The sequence below is a fragment of the Phaeoacremonium minimum genome (assembly GCF_000392275.1).
Source record: "Phaeoacremonium minimum UCRPA7 unplaced genomic scaffold PA7_03_scaffold_292, whole genome shotgun sequence".
Taxonomy (NCBI): Eukaryota; Fungi; Ascomycota; class Sordariomycetes; order Togniniales; family Togniniaceae; genus Phaeoacremonium; species Phaeoacremonium minimum.
This window is the reverse complement of record NW_006921197.1, coordinates 48,840-66,898: the sequence shown is the minus strand read 5'-3', so window position 1 is coordinate 66,898 and position 18,059 is coordinate 48,840. Positions and strand designations below refer to the sequence as shown.

The window sequence follows — 18,059 nt, the reverse complement described above, 5'->3', positions numbered from 1 at the left end:
TCAACCCAATGCAGCCGATGAATCAGTTCACTGACCCCAATAATACTACTGTGTTCATGAGCGGTCTGTCCAAGTACGTCGAAGTTGTGGAAGGGGAGGGATGGGGCATGATCGGGGCTGGAGATCTAGTTGATTCAGACACCCGCGACGGGCTCTTGCCATCCTTTTTCTTCATGGCTGACATCTGGCTTGGCTCAAGGTGAGCAGTCAATATCACCTTCTGCAAGTGTCTATAGCTAATCACTAAGCAGAGATCATATATATCTTGCATTCGGTTCGATTTTAGGCCACTATCGGGGTGACATTCGACACTAGCCCCTGAATTCTGGAATGCTAGGCTTCGACTCTCACTGTTCCACCTTACGAATGCGCCTCGCTACTGTGTTTAATAAAGGCTTCTGTAAACTGTCGCTTAGTAGAGCATATCTTGCGGCTACAGAAATCGATACCCCCTCTTTCATCCCTCAAGGCCGCCTCATCATGTCTACTGCTATTCAACTAGCGGCATATCTTTGATCTCAACCTTCTAAAGCGCCGCTGGACCTCCGAGACTCCCCGCGTCGAACAGATGAGTGTCACATCGCTACTGTGATCGCTCACGGTATCCTTCCGCGTTTTAAAGGACGGACACCATCACTTGACCGTCGTCGATGAACCTGGCGTCAATGGATACACACTTCGACGAGCTTCGCCGTGTGGGGAATGAACATGGAAATCAGTTCTTCTGGATTTTCCTGTTAATGACAGAAACAGGATTGAATGGACAACGGCAACATATAGGGCAGATAGAATGAAGATGAGGACAAACTGTATAATCTACTACTCAGAAGAGAGTCAGTTGAGTAAATATTTTCTCAGTGGTCTAAAATAATGATTGCACATGAACCTCTCCGCAGAGCGAAAGATGTATTTGTGACATATCGCACTCGAAGGCTAGTGTGTCCGATGCCCATCAGGCGCAGTGACATTAGCATGCATCTTTAGAGCCTGCATACATGTGCAACCAGCTTGAAAGCGCTACATACCACTCCCCGACCAACAAACCCATGTCACAGTCTAAAGATCTAGAACATCCGAAATAATGGACGCAGCAGCGCGTCACAAAGCAGTGTGACAAGCAACGTTGCCTAGCCGGGTGAGCTACCCGGCGTCATTCGACATGGGCTCGAGGCTAATACTGCTGCCTCTCGGCTACGACACTGGCGCAGCGAGGGGGAATCTGGGGATATTAATCACTACCAATACCAACCAGGATTTCGGGAACGATTCCGATACGGGGGTCTGGTGCTGAGTTCATGTGGGAATGCGAGCCTCGTTGTGCATCCGGCAGATAGAATGTTGACCCCTGAGGCATGCGGCACCATGATGCTCACTTACATGAAATAGCGAAGTGTCAAAGTACCACCAATGAACAGAATAGAATAAATGCTTTTGAAGTTGCAAGGGGCCTTGGCACCACGTCGCTATGCTACATGACAGTCTACGCGAATAGAATCCTGGCGGGTAGATACAGAGCTGCGTACTGCACGGAGCAGCCGAGGATATCAGACAAGAAACCTACTCATAATCCTCCTCGTCACCCTCATTGCAGGTACCGTAGGCTGGCTGGCATCCGGTTGTATAGCACTGGACGGTTCCGCACCTTCCACCCGGTCCACAACACGGACCGAATCTGCTCCCAGTGCAGGTGTACCCTCGGAGTCTACCACACGTGCCGTCCGGGCTCACACGGAGCCCGACGGTGGCGCTCGGCTGGACACTCGTCGTAGTCGGCGTCGGAGGCTTCGCGGCGGCACATGTACCCCACGCAATGTTACAGCCATCACCGCAGTAGTCGGCCGTGCTGCCGCACCAGCCGTTCTGCGAGCAGCAGTCACCAAATGTCGAGCCCAGACATGTGATGCCGTTGCCGCAGCTTCCGTCCAGACTAGGGGGCGTCGGGCAGGTGCCCCAGTCGGACTGGCACCCCAGGCTGCAATGGTCGGCCGAGGATCCGCACCAGCCATACTGGGAGCAGCAGTTTCCGAACCGAGACCCCTGGCAGGTGATTCCATTACCGCACTCGCCCGTGGTGGTGATGATGTCGCCCGTCGAAGCCGGGGAGGTAGTGGCAACTGGGCCAGAGCCCAGCGTTGGTGAGACGTCAGCCTCGGCCCGGGCGACGACCGCGCTCACGGTAGGGATCTTTCCGCTCCCAGCACGGTACCAATTGGCAAGCGGATCACCGAGACACTCGCCGACAGTGACGGAGCGGAAGCCGTTCTGGAACAGGGAGGTCAAAATGTAGTCTGTCAAGTTGTAGACAGTTTGGTAGTGAATGTCATGCTCGATCTGGAGGAAGCTGTCGGTGTCCGAGTTCGCATTGGCCATGGCATCATCCCAGATATCCTTGCTGGTCTGGATTTCTGTCGGGTCATCATGAAGGTAGCCCTCCGTGTCCAGGTCGAAGTAGATGATGTGGTAGCCCAGGGCGGCCAAGATTGTCTGACAAGCCTTCTCACAGATAGAAAAAGGGGGTCTAGTCCGTATTAGTGAAGTGGCTAGGAGAGAACACAAAAATCTCAATTGTACCTCATATACGTGGGGAAGAATCCAAGAATGTCGTTCAACGCAATTTCATTGTAGACCATCTGCGCCTGTAGTTGGGCGGTGGTCAATTGGCTGGCGTTTTGATGGGACCATGTGTGACTAGCAACTTGGTGGCCTTCCTCCGTCATGCGCTGGCAGGACCTGTCAGCGTGAATCATTCCACGGCTCCCCTACCGGGCACATACCTTGATGAATCCCGCCCAAGGCAGATCCGGGTCATTGATCATGCCTTTCCCGATATTGTTTCCAGTGATGAAGAAGGTAGCTTTGGCGCCGTACGCAGCGAGTTTGTCAAGGAGGTCGCCCGTGTACTCGTATGGCCCGTCGTCAAAAGTCAGCGCAATGTCGCCTTCGTTCGTGCAATCGTAGATCCCCAGCCCGCCGTAGGGGACCTTGCCGAGCTTCGTTCTAGCAACATTGACAGTCGTTACTCCCGACGGTAGCTGGTTCCCGTCACAGCCTGGTCCGTAGTTGAGCTGACAGTCTGGACCCGAGCAGTAATCGGTACCGAGGCCGCACCACCTGTTGAGAGGACATCAGACCTCGGCGAACAAATAGTCCTGAAACATGGGGACCTACCCTTCGGCAGAGCAGCAGTATCCCGTGGCACACTTGCCATACCGCGACCCGCAGCGCCCGTCCTTGCCGCCCACCTGTCTCTTGTCCAAGGGCCCATTGTCCTCTACCGGCACGCGAGCAGCAGCAGCAGCAGCGGCGGCGGCCGTTCGCTGAACGTGAGGACGTCTGAACTTGAGCTCCGCCGGAAGCTTCCTTCGTCCGACCACATTAGGGAGGGAGTGATCGCCGTGGGCGGCCGCTACGCCGCAGCATGCAGCGATGAGTACGGAAGACCACCGCATTATGAATTAAGTACTAGTCACTGACTCCTTCACAGGGAGAGAGCTTCTAGTATATAAGCGCGGGCGGAAAGGAAGGGCTGACGCAAGCAAGAAGGCGTCCGGAGGCAGGTAAATAAGAAGGTACTGCCGGGTAAATTTGACAGAAGCTTGCTTCGTTCCGGCAGGGTGAGAAGAGAGACAGCACTCAGGGAAAAGAAACGGAAGTGAAGAGCTGATATAAAGACTAATATAGAAAGGATGGACTGCTAGTCGTGATGCAACAACACGCTTTTCTCCAGCCTCTCATTCCGAGGCTGTGTCTGAGTACTCGTGCCGGTAGCCGCCCACCTCGGATGAGATTGCCAGATGAATTTTCTCTCTACGTAGCATTTGAGTCTCGTCAGAGTAACAAGGTAACGATGTTATAGCTTGCTTTAGGCGAGGCCTGCCAACTCCATTGAGCAGATACCACTTTCTAATAGCTGACATGGGAGACAGCATTTCTGGTCAGTCGCGCCATGAGGTTGACGAAATGGAACATAACCTGGTCGACTTGGACTTGGCGAAAAAGAAGCAACTGCAACCCATCTTGCCTTCTTGGTGTCTGGTCCTTCAAGAACATGCTCCACGGAGCTGCATGGCCATTGCAGTTTCCAGAGCTCTTGATGGAGAGGTTGGAAGGGAGCTTCGAACATGTCCGCTTCCGGTAATCATGTGCCTGCATTGACAAAAAATTTCCCGGCAAAAAGGGACGATCCTTGTCAGCTTGGACGAAGGTGGTACTCGGATGATGATGTTCAAGCCCGGCAGATCTGGTGTCCCTGACGTACCTTGCAGATATAGTGTCGACGATTCCGCCGTTCGACAGATGAGGTGTGGGGTATTGCCATGTTGGAGATCGCTTCGATTGTGAATACTGGTAGTGGTCTGGCCTGTATCGTGGAGCCTATTCAGTCTCGAAGAACTGCTGCCATTTCGAAGGAACGTCGCATGCAGACTCTCATCATAAGCAATTCGTATATGCAGCAGTTTTCCATGGAACCCTGAAAACTTGTGCGTTAGTACAACCAGAAGCACTTCAAAGAGTGGTATGTTGAGGTGAGCAAGGCCCTGCATCCATATTAGCCGGCGTGGTTGATGAGAGGCTGATCTGGGGTCGTACATTGGGGGAGGCCCTATCCGCAGCCATGGAGAATATAGTGCTTGCGTTGCCTGCGTCGATCTGGGCCAAGAAACGTGTCAGTAGGGGGAGTGCAATGGCAAGATCTGCCGCGGTAGGCTCCTTCCGTCCAATAGTTCAGTTGTTAAATTTCCAGCGGGATGGGAATGCAGCGTAAGACAACATTGGATCCCCGCATTGCCATTTTCTCTAGATGGGTCTCCGTTAATAAATGCTAGAAACGAGGAAGACAGCACTGCATCGGTTAAGACGGCGAGATGATTGATGCGGATGGCGAGCTTGGAACGAGGACAAATAAATACCAATGGCAGACCACTGTGAAGTAACGTTGCTTAAATTTCCTGAGCTCTCAAAAATGCTTCAAAGAGAGACGATGCAATGCTCCGTTTGAAAGTAGACTCCAATGGAAGACCTTTCCGCGAAAGATGTAGACAAAAAGCAACACCAAGATGACATCCCCTCCAGTATTCGACCCTTTTCTAGCACAGCGCCCCCCTAAACACCGTGGACCATAATGTACAGACGTTTGTTTTGTGGTATCATAAAATTGGACTTGACTTCCACGGCCATCCTTGACGAGGTTCGTCACAAAATCCGCGAGGACGAGCTGAGCGATCTGCTTCGGCTTATTCCTCCTTCTCTTCCTCGTCTGGCTTTTCAGTGCCATGTAGGCTGTCTTCCTCCTCTTCATCTTCTTGTGCTTGATCCTCATCGGCTTCACTTGTAGCCGTTGCGGATGTTGATGAGCCAGTCGGAGTTGATGAGGAAGAGAGGGAGCCTGTTTGCGTTGCCGCCTCTTCCTCAGCCTTCTTCCTCTCTTCCTCCTCAGCTTTCCTCCTTTCCTCTTCTTCTTGTTCCTGTAGTAATTTCTTTCGTCTCGCTTCTTCAACCTCTAACCTGAGTCTCTCGCGTTCCTTCTCCTCCTCAGTCGGGTGAATTTCACCCTCCTTGTTATCGCCGTCGCAACGCTCCCTCTCGAGCTTCATGTCCATGATCAAGCTCAGTTCCGGGCAGTACTCAAAGATCTTCTTCCGCTGGGCGTGGTCCTTCCAGACATCATCATGTAGGCTGTGTCCGCCGTCGCGAATGTGGTATCCCATGGGCTCCGGGATGTAGACATCTTCGACTGCAAGGACACCCTCTGTCCCCGCGGCCACCTTTGCGCCGGGGAGAACCCACAGACGCTTGCCGAACCATTCATCCTCGGCTTCCGTGTCGTTGTAACGTTGTTGGAATGCGAGGACCCGCCTGATGGCGGACACACGTCGCAGAGAAAGTCCACCATTACCGGAGAATCGATCATCAAGAGATCTGGAAAGGAGATCAGCAACCTTCAATTAACGGCGAACATTGCATCGGAACTTACCTGGGTGCACCTGCCCAGCTCCAATCCAGCCAGTCGTTGAGACTCGTGCCGGAATTGGAGCAGAGTATGCTATCGTGCTCATATTTAAGAATCCACTCCACGCCGGGCAAGAACTCGTCGTAGAAGCGGAGATCCGTCAACAAGCGGTACACGGACTCCTTCGAGTCAATCTGCCAGGGTTCCGGCAGAACCATGAGGTCCATTTTGCCAATGACCTGCTGATGCTTGGTGGCGAACGCCCTGCCGACGCTGACGACGCTCTTCTCGGTGCCGATGAAGACGAAGCGCCAGTCGGGAGGCACGGTGTTGATCATGTGGAGGATCTGGGGGACCAGATGGGGGATCGGGCGCGGCTCGATCATCAGGGCGATCTTGGAGGCATTATAGGCGGCCTGGGGGTCGTCCGTCGGATGCCAGTCGACCTTGACCTTGGGGATCTTTTGCCTGGCCTCTGCTAGACGGGATTTGAACTCGGCCTTGATCATGGGCTGGTAATGCGGAAGAAGATGTGCCAGCCACCAGCTGTAATCAGGAAGATATCTGATAAGTATATTCGCATTTCATAAATGAGGTGAGGGATGCACATACGTGAAGACCAAGGACACGGCCAAGAAGACCTTGGCCTTGGTGATGGTGAAGATGCCAGGCGAGTGGTGAGAAGGAGCGGCAGCCATGGCGGGCGAATTGTGAGCTGAAGAATTAGGCGACGCGAGGCTGATCTGGATCGCGATTCGAGGCGACACGGCTGGTGTTGGTCGTCTTGTCGGCAGCAACTTAGATGTGACGCAACATCATGCTCGGCGACGATAGAGTTTCAGCTGCTTTACGTGTCCTCGCCAAATGACAAGATCGTCTCGTCGAGTCTCAGCAAAACAACAAGGAGACAATTACTCCGGCATGGCAAAGGTAAAAGACAATCAGCAACAGAGGGACGATTGGACTGTCTGTCTTCGCCGAGGAGTGAAGAAGAAGGGCGGCTGATGGGCCTATGGGGGAACACGAGAAAAAAGGGAGGGAGAGTCTGCCAGCGAGTAATGTCTGATAGCGGGTTGCGCAAGCACCAAGGCGGGGACCTGAGAGGTACTTCTGGGAGACTTGCTTAATTGAATTGCGGCCAACCCTGGTAAAGATTGGCTGCTGAAGCCTTATCGATAGAAAGGCCGTGGAACGCTAGGCCTTCCAGGGCTGCCAGCAAAACTGTACGTGATGGCGCCTTAGCATGTCGCCGGCTAGAGATCTGTATCTTGGTGTTACCAGTTCATCCCCGGCCCCTGAACTCACATTCCAACGCGCTCGGGGGAGAATTAAGCATTCAGCACAAGACATGCTCTCTTCGTGCCGAAGCGCTTTAAGTCGCGACTCAATACATCATCTAAGCCTCATCGTCACTAGCACGAGCATCAATCAGGCCGAGCAGCAATCGCGCTCAAGATACTCTCAACTTGGAGATTTGCGCGACAGTTTAGATGGCCACAAGATGACCCAGCTTCTAGCCCGAAAAGGCGGCTGGAAGCGCATGCTGCCGTGTGTCGTGTGTCGTATGTCGTATGTCGTGTACGAGATTAAGAGCCTTGGCTCTCACTCGAAGGGCAACTTGCGCCTATCTGATCGGCCCTAACTTAACCTGACCTGACCTGACAGGAAACATTGTGCAATGAGATGCCAGCCGCTTTCATCTCCAAGTCACTTGCCGAGACTGGCTCTCGGTCAGACAGTCTAACTCAGAGAGACACAGGAGCAGCAGCCAGTGTCAGTCAATTTTCAAATTGTAAAGTGTGACAACAGAGGCTGCGTGCAGCCGTCACCAGACGTCGTAGACGTAGAACACGAGGCTTCGCATCGTCCCTCGACACTGAAAAGTCCGTGGATCACAGCGGGAACACAAGATAGAATATGCAGTAGCACGGATCAGGGCCGTGACTTAGCTCGTACAACAAAATACTGCTGCCTGGCATGGAGGATCTCTAAGCACAATGGTGGTGACGAGTTCCCCGGATGGCGCCCGACAAGATTACGGTTTTACCGAAGGAACCGAGGATTGAGTACTGACTGACTGGGGAAATCAACCTCATACCCTGTCCAAGCAAGCGGGAAGTCAAGTGACGGCCGGGGCGATAGCGACAGCGACAGCGACAAGGCAGGGAGGGAAAAAGAGAGGTTTGAGGAGAAGTGATGTGATTGATGCTCGTATTGCGGAGTGCGTGCGTGCGCGCGGATGCATGTGGAGGAGGAGGGATGGGATATTTTTGGAAAGGGGGAGCTGGAGTCGTCGAGGACCCTGAGGATCAGTCAATCAGTCAATCAGATCAGAGATTAATGTTCCTACATGTACAGTAACTAACGTACCTAGATACCGGTAGGTTAAGGCGACTGAGGCTTAGTTAATGCTCGTGGTGTCAAAGTTACCGGTAATCACAAATTACGAGCAGCTTTTTTTTTTTTTTATTTTTTTTTTTTATTCATCGACTGTCCCAGCCGCCTTTAGGCGGCTATGCAGCGAACAACTAAAAATATAGGTGCATCTATTTCTCGCTTTCCGAGATCAGCCACTCTATGCAGGAATCAGTCTGTCTGCCAAACAATCCATTCCTACGCAAAATGCTACTCTCTGCCCAGCTTGAATATAGTCGCTCCTCTATCTAGTCTTCTATCTATTCTATATCTATGAATGTGTCAGGCTCTTCCTAGTCTTCCTCTCCTTCTATTTACTAATAATTGCTCAATGGTGCTTATATATATTAAAGTACTATAGATAAGACCATCTAGAATTGCTTTAGAAGGCTTATTCTAATCATCATCTTTGCTGTACATACTATACTGGCTAGATTACAGAGAATGTGCTTAATATCCATATATGGTTGCTTGCCTGCCTACATTAGGTGTCATTCTTTAGTCTATTTTCTATACTCTAGTAGGATATATTGTACCGTCTATCGTCCTTGGCTATAGTTATACTAATCGGTGTCTACTTTATTGATTCTATAAAGGTAGTTAGGGAGGCCAATCTTATCTATATACATTTATGCCAATATAAAGCTGATTGCTTTGTAGACTTTGGTATATATCTTAAGTAGGCTTTTCCTAGGGTAGACTCTGAGTCAGAATAGCATTCTATCATACTGTACTGTCTCCTAAGCATACTTCCACTCGGCTATAGCTGTCTGGTATATTATTGTTTTTAGTGTTGCTGTTAAGATCCTAGGTTAGGAGTCTTCTTGCCGTACGACGATACTGTCTGAATGTAAGTCTGCAGCCTCCTTTGCTGCCTAATCTGCCGCCTTATTATCTGCTATACTAACGTACGCTAAGACCTAATAGAACTGGACATCCTAGCCAGCTTTCTAGAGTTTATCAAGCAATTTTACTATCTTAATAAGGATATATTGTCTAGACAGACACTTTGGTTCCTGTAAAACCTTGAGCATTGCTTGATTATCGGTAAAGATGATATAACCATCGGGGCTATTGGTATATGCCTGTATATCCTACATAATTTGCAATCTAAGTATAAGGCCCTTGAGTTTTACAGTATATACTGTCAAGGTGCTTACTATGCTTATATACTCTAGTCTTTTTGTTCGAATGTAGTTTTTGGGTTGTGACAAAGTTATCGCTACCATTCTAATATAGCTATTGATTCTGCTACCATCTGTATAGATGTATATCACTCTATGTTTCATATTATCATACTCTCTGATTGCTTCTTCTACTAATAAATTGATTTGAATAGAAGGTATCCTCTACCATAAGGCCATAGTATATAGTTAGCGCTACTTAAGTTGATTAAGCTGCACCTTAAACTTTCTTTTGAGTATGTTTGAAAAGTGGTTTAAAAAGCTTAGTCAACGTTAGACTTAGCTTAAAGATCCTTCGCTATTATAAGGTAAGGCTATGTCAGCATATAATGGTATGGTATAAATCTATATTATAGCCTTAAGCACTATCTTTTCAAGTAGCTACAGCATTAGGAGTAGATAACTCTCTATATCCAACGCTACGCCCGCCATTATGCAGAATATGCTAGTGATGATCTAAGCGGCTTGTTTCTATATTCTTGCGATAGCTGCTACTATGGCACTATATGAGCCAGAGTAAGGATCGCCAGGGTTGAACCATGCAGAATAGCCAAAGAGTATCTAAAGTATAACCATAACTTTATATATATATCGTAAGTTGATTATGCCAATACCTTAAGTTAAGGAGGCTAAGGCTGTAAGAGCCGAAAGTCATTATATAGCTTACTTCTTAATCTTTGTCTGATGGTGGTCCCACCATAGTCTACTATCTATCTATACGCTTAAATATCAGTATAAAGAAGATGTCTTAATCATAGCCTATGGTAGGTAGAAGGTGTAAAAGCTGCTCTTTTTAGGATCTCTTGTAAAGTATATTAGCTTATACTTTGTTAGAGCAAACTTTGAGCCATACTTAGCCGCCTATTCCTTAGCCTTTTTGTGAATACTCTTGAGGGTCTTACAGTTATATGCTATAGATAACCCTACCGTCAGAATAACGATATTGTCAATATATCCGACTACCTTTATATTCTCAATCTTATATATTTTAATCAAGTCTATATTATAGAATAGATAGAGAATAGACGATTTACATAATCCTTATAGGATACCTATATTGATAGGCGTTGGAGGCACTATATACTCTTATAACTTGATGCTGATAGACTGATTGCTAAGGAAGGACCATATTCAGTCAACAATCTTGGTATTTATTCGGTGTTTTCGTAGGTTGTGAATCAGTCGTTTATATAAGACATTATCATATACTCCTAATATGTTAAAAAGTAGAAGAGAGGCAACCTTACCTTTAGCCTATATTTAATATATCTTTTAGAAAAGTAGATAGATAGTATATTCTGTCGATATAAGCTTTCGGCCGCCTATATGTCAGCTTGGGAGGAGCCTATAAACATTGGCCAAATACGACAATCAAGCTGCTATAACAGCTTTTAGCGCCTTCTCTAGCATGTTAAGAAGAGTGATTAGTCTATATGCCTTAGGCTATATATAGTCATTCTTCCCCTATTTTCAAAGGACTATTATAGTCGATTCTTTAAAGTGTTTTAGACAATAGCCTTAGTTAAAACATATATTAAACAGCTTATATAGACTTGGTAGAAGAATGTCGATCGTCTGTTATAGTATACTGTTAGTTATGCCGTCCGTTTCTAGGGCTTTATTTGAAGACGTCCGTCAAATTACTCTCTCAATCTTAGAGGTAGTGATGTTAGAGTATTTGATAGGCTTAAAGTATTGGTATCTTTAAAGGTTAGATAGATCTGTCTGACAAAGAGGTAGGAAAAAGGATAGGCATAGCATCTTAACTTTCTCCTTTAGTTTATAGACAAGCTGTCTGTCCAGTCTTGCTAACGGCAGCATATATACAGCCAATACTTTATATCTATTCTTAGCCTATTTTACCAGATGCCAAAGGCCTAAAGGAGAGAGAGATGCTTTTTCCACCCTCTGCCAATGAGTCTGCCGGAAGAGTTTCTAGATCTATCGACCCTTCTTATTGTATGCCTTACAGTAGGCCTTATAGTCTTCGTCTTACCTTATATATTGCCACCTATGATATAGTCGCTAGACTTCTATATAGATATCCTTACATTCTAGGCCGAATCCTGGCGTAGAATAGGGGCTAGGGTTAGACTATAGTATAGACGCCTTAATGCCTACATTGAATGCGCTAATGATTAAGCAGACAAACTTGTCAATATCGTTCTAATCGCTAAGTTTGGCATCCTTATATTATTGTAGGCGTCGTTAGACTATCCGCTAGAGTACTTCTCCATTAGTCTTAGTTTATAATCGTTTTTACGCTGGTTTTATAGGTAGATAGTCCTAATCAAGGGTTAAGACAATTAGAAGATAATTAGAGTTATAGTCTAGGCTACTCTCAATCCTACAGTAGACTACTTAAAATACTACCTTCTTAGAGGCAAACGTTAAGTTAATAGTAGATTCTCCATCTTTCTAACAGTATGTTAGAATCTCTAGAGTTATAAGCAAGTAAAGCTAAAATTCCTTAATAATCTCCAGTAGATGTTGAGTGTCTAAGTTGCTACCTATATGGCGCCAAGCTATTGACCATAGAGGATGGTATATATTAAAGTTGTCAAGCACTATAATTCTATTGTCTGGATCTAGAGTGCCTAATACTATAGACAGTGTTGAGAGTATGTTTATAGATTTCTGGTTATATATATTGAGGATATAAATATGTTTGTTATTATGAAGATTAGATAGTTTTAAGACAATAATATCCTTCAAGAGGTAGGATATATTCTAAGTTGTAAGGTTGATTCGATTGTTTATATATAAGCAGACCTACGTCTCGACCTTATTGACAAACATTAGTTAAAAGTATTTCTTCAAAGGATGATAGAATATAGCGATAAAGGGATTTTGCCATAGTTCCTGGATGGTAAGAATGTTCTGTTTTAGAATATTGTCGTCTTGAAACAAACTAGCCATTATAACCTCTCTTGATTTATGAACGTTATACTATAAAATTTATAGTTGTCGATATTCTGACATTAACGTATATATATTATGTTGAAGCTGTCTATTATGTTTCCTATCGATAAACATCTTAGAATGATCGTCCTTTCCTTTCGTCTCGGCTTCTTAGGGAGTATTATTAGGTTTCTCTTTTCAGCTTTATACTTCAGATATTTTCGTAGGTTTGACGCTGAATGTATATCTTAGCTATAGTATAGGCAGATTGTCATATAGGCGGCAACCTTGATAACGGCGTCACAATATACCTATGTTTCATAGATGTCATGATATTATAGGTATATACATACCTTCCAGAGCCTACCTATATTGTGAGGATCGGTTGCTATAAAGGTTGGTGGTGATATTCTACGATCTAGTATATTATCTACCACCGTCTCAGGCTTAATACTATTACCTTCGTTGTTTAAGCTATCCAACCATACGTCTACTTTCTATAAACTTTGTTATAATAGATTAAGTGGAAATTCAGAAGACTTAGCTAAGACATTCTCAACAATTAATACTTTCTAAGTCAATAATATAGGGTTGATGACAGAAAGTTGGTAGGTAGTATCCTCTTATACTACTGTTTCCTCTAATACTATAGTTTGCTGCTAGACTGTTGTTTCCTCTTATAGTATAGTTTCTTCCTATATAGGCGGTGTTACCTATTCTTCTGATCAAGGCATATTAGCTAATATAGTCGAAGCTACCTTAACCACTATAACTTCTATGTCACGGCCAGAAGTTCGACCACCCTGCGGTAAGCGGCTGACGGCCTGACTGGGCAGAATATAGGTCACGTGTAGATAAGATAGGGATCACTATGTAGGTACGGTGATCCATCGATGGATCACCCTGCGAGTGTGGTGATCCAGCAATGGATCACTGTTTGGATCACCAAGGGATCACGGTGATCCAACAGGTTCATAGTTCTATATAAGACCATGCTCATGACCATGAGCCTAGAGGTGAAGAGACTAGCTCTTTAGCTTTCAATGTTATAGTTTAATTATACTATAGTTTGATTCTATAATCAATAGGATCTAATAAGTCATGATCACCTACCTTTGTGAATATTGTTCAAGTACCCTTCGACCTATCTTAGGATATAAACCTAAGGACCCTTAGCTATCTATCGACGTACTGATAGGAAGGATTGTTATATGTTGAAAGCTCTTGTTTAGTAGGTCGACGACGTATCTTATGAGCAATAACCAAACAGTCAAGATGGCACCCACTACTACCCTATCAACTCCAAGCTCTTCAAGCAACCTACCTCGACTAAGCTTAGCGGCTGGGACCGTCACTTAATAAGACATAATCAACGAAATAGCTCGACTACAAGCTATGGTTGTGCAACTTCAGAAGGGAGTATCGGGAGGAGGATCAGGCCAAGTAAAGATCAAGAAACCTGACCCTTATGATAGAACGAAAGGAATACTTTAGGGATTCCTAACCTAACTTAGAGTATATATACGGTATCATAAAGGAGAACTAACCTACGAGCATGACAAAGTGCTGTTTGCTGCTAATTTGCTTATAGGAGATACTCTCAACTGGTTTGAGCCAACACTCTAGGACTATCTTGAAAATGACGAACCAGGGGATAGAGAAAAGGAAACCAAGAAAATCTTCAAAAACTATGATAAGTTCGAAGAAGCCATCAAAGCAGCCTTCGGAGATCTAGATAAGGAACGAACAGCCGAGCGGAAACTCGCGACCCTCAGACAGAAAGGATCAGTATCGGAATATATGTCAAAATTCCGACAGATTTCATCAAGACTAGACTGGCCAGACGACCCCCTTATGATAGCCTTCTATTTAGGGTTGAAAGACGACGTTAAGGACGAGTTAGCCAAGCAAGACCGACCAGATGAATTCTCCGATTATGTGAAAATGGCTATATAGATTGACAATCGACTGTTTGAGAGACGTCTTGAGAAGAAATCTCGTGGAAGCTGGACAACCAAGCCAGTATACTAAGCCAACAGTAAGAAACGAATGTAATATAATAATAAGCCACGAAGCATGGCTTATAGACATCACTCGGGACCTATAGAAATCGATATATTCTAGAAAGGACAACAAAAGAGGACTTAAGATAAGAAAGATGCATAGTGCTATAACTATAACAAGAAAGGACACTACGCTCGAGAGTGTAAAGAACCCAAACGACTTATGGAACCCAAACGACAAATGAACGTAACGTCATATAGTATCCTTAGCTAGACACACTATTATAATGACAAATGCAAAGAATATAAATCGGACAAAGAAAACACTAGATGGTACCCCAAACCCCCAAGACAATAGAAAACCATCGCTATACTATCTCGACGTAATCGTAAGAAGGCACGACAAATCTATGGCGTAAATGTGACCAAGGATAGCGAACCAGAAGCCCAATTACGAGACGAGACCCTTAGTATAGGAAGTGGTATATCGACACTTACGAGAGAAATACCATTTAGGGAAATTGTACCTTCACCAAAATCTATAGGCGAAGAAATACCACCACCAGCCTACGAGTTAGAAACCAATGGCAGACATATACCATACCCAGCATCCTACAGACCAGACAACCAGGTTACACTAGCAGGAGTCACGATGTATCAGGCACACTAAGAACAGGCCAACCAACTAAGGACCTCTACGATGTTTGGAAAAGACCCCTTGTTAGACCATCAGAACCTAGATCACCATATCCTATCATAGACAATATGCATCTACGACCAATATGTACCATATATGGCAAAAAAGATAAAAAATAACTTCTTTCCGAGAAGATACGCTAGCGAACCAATTATGCGAACACTGAGAAAAGTAGAGATGGAGCATTGGTATATCTTAGAATGAACCATCGAAGCCAGGTTAGCTACCTTCGAACCTAGCGAAGGCTACCTAACAAAGTGTAAGACAGAATATTGGAAGAACTGTCAAAAACCCGAATATAAATGGCATACAATCCTCAAAGCCAAAGAATGGCATAATCAATGGTACCTACAACCAACGCAAACTAGGGATGTTACACTATACCTATACGTAGGAAGCCGACAGAACTCGTCACAACTCGCCACATGACAATCAGACAATTTCGACTCAGAAGAGGAAGAACCGTCATATATCAAACAAACAGGAAACCAAGCATCATATAGCATGATCAAAGAATAAATCTACCGACATATAGGAATAACGAGACTTAAAGAGATCAATCAAAAATCAGGAAGTTCACAACAAATCATGCCTGAATAGTATATTCGGAGAACTAGCTAGGAAGTAGCCAACAGAATACCTGAAGAATTATAAGAATTCGCAAGCTATACTGAAATCCGCCGTCACATCAGACGAGAAACCTAGGAAGACTCTAGTTTGATTCGAAATCAGGAACGAAGTCAAAAGAAGTAGGATAAATACCTAGATGAACAAATCATCGATATCATGGGGATAATGTAAGACGGAAGTAATAAAGAAGAATTACCCCTACTATCAATATAAACATTCGAACAACTGAAGAATCGAATCTTGGATGCAACCAGCGAAGAAATTGGAATAATGAACATCCTCGAAACCTACGAACGCTATCAAGATCAGTGGCAAAGGAGTTTACTAATCCCCTAGATCACCAGGAAGCATAGAAAAGATTCGGGAAAAGGATCGTCCCGATCGTAAAGGAACCACGAAAGGGAAACAGCAAAATCAGGTTCCTACGAAGCCTAGAAGCATAAGGAGACTACCTATATGTTAGGATGAATCTCGAAGGATACGATACTATCGTAATCATAGATTGTGGAGTATAAGGAAATTATATATCACTAACACTCATTAACGAACACTATCTGGGATAGAGATATAAGGAAGACCCTTACAACCTTATAGCAGCTGACAGAGAAAAAGTCACCTATGATGGAGGAATAGTCAACAAAGAAACAGACAAACTACAAATGGAAATATAAGGGAAACGGGAAAAAATCCGATTCGACATAACGGACCCTGCTGGATACCCAGTATTATTAGGATTACCATAGCTTAGGAAGAGCAACCCTCGGATCGATTGGATCAATAGCCATCTGGATTGGGAGAGTGACATACCCTTACAGGATTCATCGACACCTAAGGAAGAACGATAACTGTGAGTCGTTAGGCAGGAATTCCGACAGGACTTAGCCAATGAGAAGGATACTATAACCTTAGTACCCTCAAGCAAGCCTGAAGAAGCTATCAATGTATCGAACACCGACATTGAGTCACAAAAGCAAGTAATAATGCTTACAACCAACAAAGAGAAAGGACGATTACAAAACATTCCACAAGAATACCAAGTATACACCAAGTTATTCGCAGAAGAATTGGAAACAGGTCTATCACAACACAGCAAATGAGACCACAAAATACCGTTCAAAGAAGGAATACAACCGAAGTTCCACAAAATATATAGACTCAACAAAGTTAAGCTAAAAGTACTCTAGGAATACTTAGACGAAAACCTCAGGAAAGGTTACATTAGACCGTCTATGTCGCCGGCTGGATACCCGATCCTGTTTATACCAAAAAAAGGAGGCAAGCTACGCTTATGCGTAGACTACAGACAACTCAACGACATCATAATAAAGAACCGCTATCCACTACCCTTGATATCAGAACTATAGGATAGGTTACATGGTGCTACCATATTCACAGCATTGGACCTTCCAGGAGTATATAATCTGATCAGAGTCAAGGAAGGAGACGAATGGAAAACGGCGTTCCGCATACGATATAGACACTATGAATACTTAGTCATGCCTTTTGGATTGACTAACGTACCAGCCAGTTTCTAAGCCATGATAAATCACGTCTTACGAGAATTTTTGGACATCTTTGTTGTTGTCTACTTGGACGACATCTTGATATACTCAAGGACGCTTGAGCAGCATCAAACATATGTACACTAGGTACTGTTGAAGCTACAAGAGGCCAACCTATTGGTAAACCCTGGAAAAAGCATGTTTCACACTATGAAGGTCGATTTCCTCGGTTATACGATAGAACCAGGACGAATCAGTATGTAAGAAAGCAAAATCTAAGCCATCCGGGAGTGGCCCGAACCAACCATAGTTAAAGAAGTCAGAGGATTTCTGGGATTCCTCAACTTTTATCAGAAGTTTATCAAAGACTATGGCAAAATCGCCATACCACTCACAGACCTCACCAAGAAGGATAAAGCCTTCATATGGGACGATAGGGCACAAATCGCGTTCGACACCTTGAAGCGACAAGTGTTATCCGAACCAATCCTATGGAACCCCGACCCTATAAGACAATATGAAGTAGAGATAGATGCCTCAGACTTTGTATTCGGAGGATAGTTGGGACAAAGAGATGATGAATATCGACTATATCCTGTAGCGTTCTTCTTGAAAAAACTATATGGCCTAGAGCTGAATTACCAGATTTATGATAAAGAGTTGATGGCTATAGTTGAAGCATTCAGAGAATGGAGACAGTATCTATCCGGAACTTCTCACGAAGTACTCGTTTATACTGACTATAAGAACCTTACCTACTTTACAACCACGAAAGAA

At 45.0% G+C, this 18,059-nt stretch overlaps 2 protein-coding genes across 2 annotated transcripts; both read right to left on the bottom strand.

The window, feature by feature from the left end:
* Positions 1–1,557: 1,557 nt before the first annotated feature.
* Positions 1,558–3,449, bottom strand: UCRPA7_3855 (putative chitin binding protein; the record flags this gene model as incomplete). The annotated part of the gene is made up of 5 exons (XM_007916434.1): positions 1,558–1,605; positions 1,729–2,518; positions 2,572–2,720; positions 2,775–2,997; positions 3,211–3,449. 5 exons carry the CDS (start codon positions 3,447–3,449, stop codon positions 1,558–1,560), a joined length of 1,449 nt encoding a protein of 482 aa, XP_007914625.1.
* Positions 3,450–5,234: 1,785 nt separating this feature from the next.
* UCRPA7_3854 (hypothetical protein) lies at positions 5,235–6,648 on the bottom strand (the record flags this gene model as incomplete). The annotated part of the gene is made up of 3 exons (XM_007916437.1): positions 5,235–5,919; positions 5,975–6,496; positions 6,563–6,648. 3 exons carry the CDS (start codon positions 6,646–6,648, stop codon positions 5,235–5,237), a joined length of 1,293 nt encoding a protein of 430 aa, XP_007914628.1.
* Positions 6,649–18,059: the final 11,411 nt, after the last annotated feature.